This window comes from Papilio machaon, chromosome 22 (genome assembly GCF_912999745.1).
Source record: "Papilio machaon chromosome 22, ilPapMach1.1, whole genome shotgun sequence".
NCBI lineage: Eukaryota > Metazoa > Arthropoda > Insecta > Lepidoptera > Papilionidae > Papilio > Papilio machaon.
Window position 1 is genome coordinate 2,433,153 of NC_060007.1, and position 12,576 is coordinate 2,445,728.

The 12,576-nt window shown below is 36.4% G+C and overlaps 1 protein-coding gene across 1 annotated transcript in view; it reads right to left on the reverse strand.

Moving 5' to 3' along the window:
• Positions 1–229: 229 nt before the first annotated feature.
• The window catches only part of LOC106712531 (protein goliath), a 57,615-nt gene continuing 45,268 nt past the window's right edge, over positions 230–12,576 (reverse strand). The window contains exons 4-12 of the mRNA XM_045683503.1: positions 12,355–12,454; positions 7,236–7,368; positions 6,313–6,430; positions 5,964–6,035; positions 5,802–5,884; positions 5,481–5,577; positions 5,073–5,168; positions 4,397–4,512; positions 230–618 (exon numbers count right to left, since the gene is read on the reverse strand). Of these exons, the coding sequence (XP_045539459.1) occupies positions 525–618; positions 4,397–4,512; positions 5,073–5,168; positions 5,481–5,577; positions 5,802–5,884; positions 5,964–6,035; positions 6,313–6,430; positions 7,236–7,368; positions 12,355–12,454 (909 nt within the window). The 3' untranslated portion in view covers positions 230–524. The remainder of the gene's footprint in view (positions 619–4,396; positions 4,513–5,072; positions 5,169–5,480; positions 5,578–5,801; positions 5,885–5,963; positions 6,036–6,312; positions 6,431–7,235; positions 7,369–12,354; positions 12,455–12,576) is intronic.

Consider the following 12,576-nt stretch of genomic DNA (forward strand, 5'->3'; position numbering starts at 1 on the left):
CTTAATTACGATGTGATTAATTCATAAATGAACACATAACGTCTCACTGTTCACTCTCACTTGAACTACAGACTTACGCATTGCCATTGTTGGTAGATGTTTGCCAAATCTATCCAAATGTTTGGTCCAAAAGAATTCCACGTGTATTTGTTTGTTTAGTCAGGAAGCTTATTAAAAGGATGAATCCTGTCCGATTCTCAGTTGTAAAAACACATCTTCTTCCTTTTACTTGCAGTTCGTTAAACGTCATTAATATCAGTAATACTCCAATAGACCTAGTCATCCATCCAAAAGTCATACGTCAATGAATTTAATGAGTTTGGCAAACGGCACAAATGCAAACATTGGAACATAACGCCAACTCCAACAACCAGCATTCCATACACATATGTGATGATTGCGATAGTTTGTCCAACATTGGAATGCCAACATGGAGGCCATCCATTCAGGGCACTGGTGATGAGGGGAGTTTGGCAAACGTCACAATCACAAATGATGGGCAAATACGCCAATGTTGGACGCGTTCAGTCTTGGCCGTCGCTGGCCGAGCTCACTGAGGCCGTCTCCTGCCTCGAGCACTCCGCTCTCGGACCACCAGATGGCGATGATGTACACGAACTGAAATGTTAAAACAAATATTCTTTATTATTTTTATTAATATTAGATTTATACTAATTAATAATATTAGAGGAGAGATTTGATTGTTTAAATAGATTTCAAAACTACTGAAATAATTAAAAAAAATCTTTCACTGTTCGGAAGCTACACTATTCCTGGGTTCAGCACAGATGAAATCGCGGCCAACTGCTAGTTTATTAATAAAATGAAAAGGATAACAAATATTGTTAATATCTGTAGATAGTCAAGTAAGTAAGACGTAAGTTACCATATTATGATACTAAAATTTACCACCTCACGGTAAAAGTTAACGACCACAGTATGGTAAGTGTCAGTGACCACAGTATGGTAAGTGTTAGTGACCACAGTATGGTGTCATTGATCACAGTATGGTAAGTGTTAGTGACCACAGTATGGTAAGTGTTAGTGACCACAGTATGGTGTCATTGATCACAGTATGGTAAGTGTTAGTGACCACAGTATGGTAAGTGTCAGTGACCACAGTATGGTAAGTGTTAGTGACCACAGTATGGTGTCATTGATCACAGTATGGTAAGTGTTAGTGACCACAGTATGGTAAGTGTTAGTGACCACAGTATGGTGTCATTGATCACAGTATGGTAAGTGTTAGTGACCACAGTATGGTAAGTGTTAGTGACCACAGTATGGTAAGTGTCAGTGACCACAGTATGGTAAGTGTCAGTGACCACAGTATGGTAAGTGTTAGTGACCACAGTATGGTGTCATTGATCACAGTATGATAAGTGTTAGTGACCACAGTATGGTGTCATTGATCACAGTATGGTAAGTGTTAGTGACCACAGTATGGTAAGTGTTAGTGACCACAGTATGGTAAGTGTCAGTGACCACAGTATGGTAAGTGTTAGTGACCACAGTATGGTGTCATTGATCACAGTATGGTAAGTGTTAGTGACCACAGTATGGTAAGTGTTAGTGACCACAGTATGGTGTCATTGATCACAGTATGGTAAGTGTTAGTGACCACAGTATGGTAAGTGTTAGTGACCACAGTATGGTAAGTGTCAGTGACCACAGTATGGTAAGTGTTAGTGACCACAGTATGGTGTCATTGATCACAGTATGGTAAGTGTTAGTGACCACAGTATGGTAAGTGTCAGTGACCACAGTATGGTAAGTGTTAGTGACCACAGTATGGTGTCATTGATCACAGTATGGTAAGTGTTAGTGACCACAGTATGGTAAGTGTTAGTGACCACAGTATGGTAAGTGTTAGTGACCACAGTATAGTAAGTGTTAGTGACCACAGTATGGTAAGTGTCAGTGACCACAGTATGGTAAGTGTTAGTGACCACAGTATGGTGTCATTGATCACAGTATGGTAAGTGTTAGTGACCACAGTATGGTAAGTGTTAGTGACCACAGTATGGTAAGTGTTAGTGACCACAGTATAGTAAGTGTTAGTGACCACAGTATGGTGTCATTGATCACAGTATGGTAAGTGTTAGTGACCACAGTATGGTAAGTGTCAGTGACCACAGTATGGTAAGTGTTAGTGACCATAGTATGGTAAGTGTCAGCGACCACAGTATGGTAAGTGTTAGTGACCATAGTATGGTAAGTGTCAGTGACCACAGTATGGTAAGTGTTAGTGACCACAGTATGGTAAGTGTCAGTGACCACAGTATGGTAAGTGTTAGTGACCATAGTATGGTAAGTGTCAGTGACCACAGTATGGTAAGTGTCAGTGACCACAGTATGGTAAGTGTCAGTGACCACAGTATGGTAAGTGTCAGTGACCACAGTATGGTGTCATTGATCACAGTATGGTAAGTGTTAGTGACCACAGTATGGTAAGTGTTAGTGACCACAGTATGGTAAGTGTCAGTGACCACAGTATGGTAAGTGTTAGTGACCACAGTATGGTGTCATTGATCACAGTATGGTAAGTGTTAGTGACCACAGTATGGTAAGTGTTAGTGACCACAGTATGGTGTCATTGATCACAGTATGGTAAGTGTTAGTGACCACAGTATGGTAAGTGTTAGTGACCACAGTATGGTAAGTGTCAGTGACCACAGTATGGTAAGTGTTAGTGACCACAGTATGGTGTCATTGATCACAGTATGGTAAGTGTTAGTGACCACAGTATGGTAAGTGTTAGTGACCACAGTATGGTAAGTGTCAGTGACCACAGTATGGTAAGTGTTAGTGACCACAGTATGGTGTCATTGATCACAGTATGGTAAGTGTTAGTGACCACAGTATGGTAAGTGTTAGTGACCACAGTATGGTAAGTGTTAGTGACCACAGTATGGTGTCATTGATCACAGTATGGTAAGTGTTAGTGACCACAGTATGGTAAGTGTTAGTGACCACAGTATGGTAAGTGTTAGTGACCACAGTATAGTAAGTGTTAGTGACCACAGTATGGTGTCATTGATCACAGTATGGTAAGTGTTAGTGACCACAGTATGGTAAGTGTCAGTGACCACAGTATGGTAAGTGTTAGTGACCATAGTATGGTAAGTGTCAGCGACCACAGTATGGTAAGTGTTAGTGACCATAGTATGGTAAGTGTCAGTGACCACAGTATGGTAAGTGTTAGTGACCACAGTATGGTAAGTGTCAGTGACCACAGTATGGTAAGTGTTAGTGACCATAGTATGGTAAGTGTCAGTGACCACAGTATGGTAAGTGTCAGTGACCACAGTATGGTAAGTGTCAGTGACCACAGTATGGTAAGTGTCAGTGACCACAGTATGGTAAGTGTTAGTGACCACAGTATGGTGTCATTGATCACAGTATGATAAGTGTTAGTGACCACAGTATGGTAAGTGTTAGTGACCACAGTATGGTAAGTGTTAGTGACCACAGTATAGTAAGTGTTAGTGACCACAGTATGGTGTCATTGATCACAGTATGGTAAGTGTTAGTGACCACAGTATGGTAAGTGTCAGTGACCACAGTATGGTAAGTGTTAGTGACCACAGTATGGTAAGTGTTAGTGACCACAGTATGGTAAGTGTCAGTGACCACAGTATGGTAAGTGTTAGTGACCATAGTATGGTAAGTGTCAGCGACCACAGTATGGTAAGTGTTAGTGACCATAGTATGGTAAGTGTCAGCGACCACAGTATGGTAAGTGTTAGTGACCACAGTATGGTAAGTGTCAGTGACCACAGTATGGTAAGTGTTAGTGACCATAGTATGGTAAGTGTCAGTGACCACAGTATGGTAAGTGTTAGTGACCATAGTATGGTAAGTGTCAGTGACCACAGTATGGTAAGTGTTAGTAACCACAGTATGGTAAGTGTCAGTGACCACAGTACGGTAAGTGTCAGTGACCACAGTATGGTAAGTGTTAGTGACCATAGTATGGTAAGTGTCAGTGACCACAGTATGGTAAGTGTTAGTGACCATAGTATGGTAAGTGTCAGTGACCACAGTATGGTAAGTGTTAGTAACCACAGTATGGTAAGTGTCAGTGACCACAGTACGGTAAGTGTCAGTGACCACTGTAATTTTTATTTGATTTAACACCTCTTTTAAACTAGCTTAGCTTAAAATTTCCAGAATCCTACCGACTGCGCCATGTAATTTTTATGATATATACGAGAGGGGTTAAATCAAAGAGGAGCTGAGTATCGACTGATTTATTGTTTTTCTATACCTACCCTCAACATCTTTACAAGTACCTGACAACCACAGTATGGTGTCAGTGATCACAGTATGGTAAGTGTAAGTGAGCACAGTATGGTAAGTGTAAGTGAGCACAGTATGGCAAGTGTTGTATGACCTGTGGAGGTCTGAGCGGCGCGGGTCCTCGCAGCGCAGAGAGGGCACCAGCTCGTCGGGCGAGGAGGCGCGGCTGCTGCGCTCGCTGCCCGCTGTGTACGAGTTGTCGCTCGTCAACTGTAAAATACACAACGCACTATCACTACATACATTTATAAGTGCACTGGAAATTAAAACTTTTTATATCTTTATGAGAATATATATTTCATACTAGTTGTCGCCCGCGACTCCGTCCGCGCGCTGTTAAAAAAAAAACTTAATAGGGGTATGAAAAATAGATAGTAGCCGATTCTCAGACCTACGCATATAAAATTTCATAACAATCAAGTCAAGCCGTTTTGTAGGAGTACGGTAACTAACATTGTGACATGGAAATTTTATATCTCGTGTGCATTTTTTTTATTCCGCGCGGACGGAGTCGCGGGTAAAAGCTAGTATAAGATAAGACAAGAAAAGGAAGGTATATTATTCTACATAAGGATTAAAGATGTTTTAATTTGTCGATAATGGCGGCATCATTGGCCACTAGTCACGACAACATCGCTCATTACTTATTTCCAGGTATGGCAGGGAGGTGGGAACGGGTACTAGTGTTTTCATCAACCTGTAGTATCACTTAATTCCAATGAAATGCGCTAACAATAATAATTTGGCAAAAAAGATGTAAATATATTTACAAGTGTGAGCGGGTGGCGGTTCCTGGCGGGACTGAGAGCGCGGCTGCGAGCCTCCTCCACTTCCAGCTGCAGGATGCTCTCCTGACTGCCTGTGAACTGTACCACGAACATTATAATAAATATACACCGCAATGAACATACTATATTTTAACGTGGACTTAAAAAGTTATTTAGAATTTATTATACACTTTAAAAATATTATAATTAAATATTCAAAAAGGAACACCATAAAGGGAAGAAAAAATTCAGGAATTAAATATTTAAATCAGCTAAAGTGTTTCTGTTAACAAGATGGCGCTATTCTTAATATTAAAGTAATTTACGTATTTCAGTTAAACTAGATGGCGCTTTTCTTAATTTTAGAACAATCGTTGAAATTTAACTTATAAATATAAACCAGTGACGTACCACGAAGCCGTAGTACTTGAGTATGTCCATCTTACACATGGGACAGGTGCGGTGCTCCAGCAGCCACGGATCGATGCAGTTCTTGTGGAAGTTGTGTCTGTTGACAATAACATTATCTCCTTGTTACCGTGCGTTTACACTGACGAAACATTCACATAAAAATATTTTCAAAATGTGAAAGATAACGTTAATGTTTTTGTACTATTTCACTGTGGAAACGAATGTAAAAGAAATAGTAAACATGGTTTAATTTAAATTCTCTTTAATTGAATTAAATTTAAATAATCTTAATTGTTTTTATTCGTGTTTTATTTTACTCACCCACAAGGAAGAGATCTTAACGTTTCCGACACTTTGTAAGGCTCTATGCAAATGGCGCAGCACTCACCATCTCCTTGCACTTCCTGCGACAGACAGACAGACAAGTTACATTATATACATAATATATACATGTAAATAGTACATTTGTGTGTTATCACTTACTCGATCTTCAGTCTTAAGGCTTTTAGTAGGAATCTTAGAAAGCGCCTTCTTCGCAGCACAACATAAGCGTTTCTGTAAATAAAATAAATCTTTTATTGAACCTAAAAACTTTGGTATTTTTTTTAGATCATGGTGATTATTTTTTGTCACTTAACTAAAGAGAACCGTTTACATGACAGCAATTCGATCTGTCTAGAAATAATCTAGCAAATTTAAAACTTTGCAACTTATATTTTCCCTGCCTATTAATACATATCTCTTTATTTTAAAGAATACAAGGGACAATATGTTTTTAAACAAATGTTTCGCCAGTGAGAACCCACAGTATAAATGCAAGGTTTGTACATACAGAGAGGCGGTCCTTTGCGTGTATATATCGGAAGCGCTGTATGTAGTAGAAGACGAGCCACGCGAGCGAGATCACCATCAGCACGATGAAGGAGATCGATACGAACAGCACTGACGTCCTGCAATACCACAAAATACTTACATTAGTGCTAAATTTAAAAGACTTGAAGTCAGCTTGATTGACTTAGGTCAAGTTAAGCCAACATATTTTACTATATTGGATTGTTTAATACTCAATGAGAGAAGTAACAAATGTCAAGCGAGAAAACATCCTCCAGAAGCTTTGTTTTGAGTTCAATTGCCTCAATTGTCATTTAGAACAACAAAATGACATATCGAAAATTGCCTCTAGATTAGACGTCAAAATTATAAGTAACGTAGGTCAACCTGCCCTTGTCTCTACGGGAAGCACTGTATGTACTAATCCTCCATACATCTCTATCAATCGTCATATCTGAATTCAATCCCTTCTTACGCATATCCTCTAAACAGCTATAGGTCTGAGTAGATAAATCTATGCATATAAAGTTACATATCTCATTACCCTAAAAAAAATTAAGTTAAAATAAGTTATCAAACTCCTACAGAAAATCCAAGCTCAATTATAGTATAAAAATAGTCGAACAAGGAATTAATTAAAACGGAAAACCTTGATTCTAAATAACGTGGACAGATTCCAAGTGTTCGCGGTTTAGAGGAATACATCGCGTTTATATTTACTGCACCTAATCATTTCATACTACAAATGTGGTTTCATCATTATTTCAAATACAACAAAGTCCAATATTACTGGAAGTTATTCAACTTTAAACCAGTTACCGTGGGCTTCCGAGACCACCTACAGGGATGACGATTGTTTATACAGATTTTGGTCTCAGAAACCAACGGTTAGACTTTCCTTTACAAAGGGGTATTGTTACTGACTTGTTGACACCGGTGATGCGAGTGATGGTCTGTCTGCCTTTAATGATGGCCACCATGACGCGTGTGCCGTTGTCTGCCAACCTGGTGATCTCCTCGCCCTTCCACTTGTATGTGAACACCGCGCTTATATTGCCTGCAACCAGAGATATTCAAATAATTTACTGATAGAGTGGGCATTAAACACATTTCCATACAAACTATAATAGGCTACTTATTATATTTTAAAACCGCTTGTACGGAGCCGCGGGCAACTGCTTGTAATTACATACAATCAATTAAATCGACTGACTGTACAAACACTTTGGAGAGAATTCAAATGACAAGGGAGGTCAAAATATAATGGACATACAAATCAACAAGTATTAGTAGAAAAAACACACAACTCATGTTCAAGGGAAGCAATTTAAATCTTTGTAATTATAAGAAATAGACTAATAGGAATATGGGACTTCACCATAAAACACCGCAATAATTAATCACAATATACATAAAAGTCTATTATTGTTTCTATGTCAATTAAAAACACGGTAGCCTTATATCTCAGGGGAATCCTAGCACTAAACGACACATACTTATGACACCATTGTTATCAACAACCTATTCTCTACACATTTCTTTGAATAACGTAGTATTCAAAGAATACAAACTTTAGATTCAGATTTACAAACCCAATCTAAAACCATATTTGCTTATCTAATTTACAGTTTTCAATATATTTTCTTTAAATGAATTCTAACAATCAGCTTACCCCACTGAGGAACTCGGAGCCTAATCTAAGTTACTGGCTAGGCCAGTCAACCACGCTGACCTAGTGCGGGTTGGTTGACTTCACGCATATCTTTGAATTTCTTCGCATTTAGTTTATCGTAAGATAATAGCAATCGAAAAATATGATCAACTTTCAGTAAATCGGTTTCAGTTCTAATGGTATCGTGAATCCCGAGAGAAATTTTCAATAATGACGTGTATAATTCTCAGATGTTATTGTACAACTTCGATATCATCACGTTTGTGTAGACAATTAATTATGTCGCTTGTTACTGATAAGTCACATAACTTGTGTCTTACTCAACAATACCTTGTATAGCTCTTTTGTTTGACAAAAATATGGTTAACTGCCGCGTCATATAGTAAAAAATCCGGTATCTTGTCCCATAGAAAAATGACTAATATCTTCGTTTAAAACATATTGTTTTCTCAGTTCTCTTGTTTTTAACGATGACGATAGAATAAGGTAATTAATTCTAAAGCGCCTTTTATCCATAACAATCGAATTAATTCATGCATTTTATAACAGGTGTAGCGAAAACTTTGCACCTCTTTTTAAGGAAATTGCGCGAATGGATAACCATGAAATTTGACAGTCAAAATTGATAAGGTAAAGAAATACAGAAAGTTTTTTTAATAAAAAAAAAAAAGATCTTGAATTATGAACTATGGCTGAATTTCGAGCAATAGGCGACCACTAGAAATAAGATATAGTGTACATTTACAAAAACATTATGCCATACTATCAATAAAATCATTTGCAAAAAAAAAAACAAATGCTTTTCATATTATAGTTAACCAATTGCTCGTAAAACCTTTGCATTTTTTATAAAAAAAAAAACTAATTAGACGTGCACGACGTTCCATAGCATTTAAATTTGGAATGCGATGAGAATGTAACTATAGAAATGTTTACGGTAGCAATCAGAATGATTTATGGTGAAATTTCATAATATTTCATCATTTCTGTCCTTCGTAAGAGTTTTTCCTTGAAATGGTGACTAAATCATAAACGATTTTGTTGGTTGAAATTAAATTATCATTTGCCTTATACAAATTTATTTGTGCGGAAGTTAAAGAAATGATATGTCATTTGCAAATATATTAAAACATACTACAATAATATCTTTTTCCAGTGACACGATTACATATTATTCCTTATCAATAAAGAAACTGTTAGGATAACATAGCTGGATAACTAGCTTTTACCCGCGACTCCGTCCGCGCGGAATCAATAACAGAAAACGGGGTAAAAATTATCCTATGTCCGTTTCCTGGTTCTAAGCTACCTGCCCACCAATTTTCAGTCAAATCGATTCAGCCGTTCTTGAGTTATAAATAGTGTAAATAACACGACTTCCTTTTATATAGATTTACTTCCTTAACTTTCTTTCTGACATACGGAAAATATTGACGCAAACTGTGGGTGATAATTAAAATAGAGGCGAAAGAAATTGATATTGATGAGTCGTTGGGTATCTCGGCAGGGGGCGCCCTTGTCATATGAATATCGATTACTTATGAGCTTTGACGTTTCATAGACGTCATTTCCATATAGAGAAGGTATGCAGGTATATTCTGCAGCAAATGATTTATTTTTAAAAACAAAATTCTGAATTTATGATATTTTCTATCAAAGTAACCAATACAGAGACCTACATTAAATTCCTGTTTTAAAAAAAATATACAAAAACGCTAGGTATAAGTAATCCCTAAGAGATACCTTAGCGACTCATTACTAACTCAGAGTACGATAGTAAGACGCTGTATAGATTAACAAAGAGATGTATTGAAATAAGTAAATACTACGAAAGTAAAACCATAAAACACAAGACAAATGCAAGGGACCGTCGGCGGACCAGTCGACCTCGCCACATTAAGCTGTGTTTTCACTGCTCAAACATACAAACAAAATATGTATTCTTATCTCAGTTATTTCTGATAGAAAGATAGAGATGCAATATGTTTTTATGCGAATGTTTCCGCAGTGGAAACCTACTAACATGACAAAGGTAAATGAACAAAGAAGTAGGCATGAACAATGCTATTTTAATACGCGTAGAAAAAAAATGATGACGTAAATACAAAATACAATACGATAAGAACCATTTAATAATAACATATGCAATATTAATTATTAATTTTAAATATATAATATACCAGCTGTCGCCCGCGACTCTGTGCGCACGGAATTAAAAACAAAACTTAACTAGTAGCCTATGTGATCTTCCAGACTTTATATCCATGCCAAATCTCATCCAGACCCGTTAAGCCGTTTTGGAGATACATTCAAACAAACATCCATCCAAAGATTCGCATTTATAATATTAGTAAGAACATAGTAAGAAGTATGATAAGATTGTCATAAGATAATAACTTTTATATTTTTACTTTTTTCACGAAGTTCACTCGTTTTCTACTGTCTTCAAATTGAACTATGTGTCGTCGGCTGATTATAATCACCGAAGCGCTCGGAGCCTACCCAAGTTAGGGGTGACCAGGCCATAGTCAATCACGCTAGCCCATTGCAGATTTGTTGACTTCACACACAATCTTTGAATTTGCAAATAATTTGTTTTTCTTACCTTTAAAATCAACGCCATCTTGTAGATGACGACGTTTTAAATTTTTTATAATAATAGTTATAAACTTTAAAGATAACAACGCTTAGATATATATATATATATATATATATATATATATATATATATATATATATATATATATATATATATATATATATATATATTATAATATTGAAAGTGGACTTAATAACATAGGAAATTCGAAGAGCTATTATTTGTAGCAGTTATATTAATTGGCATAATTTTACCTTACGGTTAATAACGATAATTGTTATTAATAGTTTTCATTCCCGACCTACAAAATATACATTTTCTTGTTATAATGAACATGAAGATGATGAACGCGAAAGATTTCTGTCCGGTCCGGTCGAGGGCTTAATAACTGTTAAGGACTGGACGGACATCTATATACGTCCAGGATTTGTTTTCCATTTTCTTATTCTATAATATATACATTTATCTGACGTATTTACGGCGAAGGAAAGCCAACCAGAACATGTTTTCGAAGAAATTCTAAAAAATGAGTGAAGTCAAGCAAACAACTGGGCTAACGTGGTTAACTTAGTCACCCTTAAATTGGGTAGGCTCATGAGCTCCTTATTATCTGAAGACGCTATAGTTGATATGTTTTGTCATAAAACACGTGTTCAAATCATAAAAGTGTTAAAACGTGACAATTTAATAATCAATTAAAAAGAACAATCTATCAATCTGTGCTTAAAACTGTAAGAGGTTATCAAATTAATGAGTGTCGCAACATAGATTTATCATATAGATAAATACTTTGTTACGGACTAAAGATAAAATTCAACACGTCTGAAGTAACGAAAAACATAAATAAGTTAAAATTTAAAACGGTTAGAATTTTTAAGTGATCTCGGAAATGGGTAATAAAGTGCACACCTCACTAGTGAAAACATAAAAGTATCGTGAGACCTAAAACCTCGGTATTTAAATTATTTTTATTTAAATCTATCGATAGTATGAGTGATGGATGGCTAAAATAATGAATACATAGGTTAGGATAAAGCGTGTAAAAACATAGTAAATATGTATTGTAAAGACGGGTAATTATATTTCGAAAATATCAACATAGAAAGATTTACAACTTGAAACTCATAAAAAGATCTATGTGAAGGTCGTGATACAATGAGAAATAAATAATACGGCATATGATTTTATGACACAAAAACGGATCTGAATTTGAAACAATGACGAATTACGTGACATGTTTATTATATTAACAAGTAGTATGATAATTAAAAAAAAACTATAAGCCCGACTATTTCGGCCCTTACGATGATAAGGAAATAATCAAATAATATCCCACTCGTCATGATCGGCTCAGTCAATTCGACTATTCGGACACAATGGACTGGCAACTTATAGTCGACTTTAATGTTAGTGCCTTAAAAAAAAATATTGGAAATCTAAAATTATATTTACACATTTCACTGGCTAACAATATCATTTATTTTGACATGTTTCAGTGTTTAATTAATGATACAAACAAGTGTGGTTTTAATAAGTCAGTGATGAAAGCTTTACAAAGGTATAGTCGTTTAGATAGGTTTGCTATATTGTCACATTTACATTGAATTGAGCTAAACAAATCCATGGAAAACATTACCCTCTGGTCAGTTAGGTAAAAAAGAACAGATAAAACTTACGATGAAAGATGGCAAGTCAAACCACAGGGCAGTTTAAGTATTACATTACTAAGTTACATTACTATATGTTATAATTTAATGAAAGGTTCAACTTACGTCCATTATCCGTGGACAACTTCATCTTCTCGAGATCGGGAGCATCACGGTCGTTGTAAATGAGGACCGCGGTGGCGTTGGCGCGCCACGCATTGTTCACCTAAAACAACAGTTTATATTAACGTGGAATTTCACTGCCGTAACATCATTATAAAGTCATATTGTATCTGAATTTCGATACTGGCGTATGCAAATTCATAACAACGCTTCGAATGAGGAGAA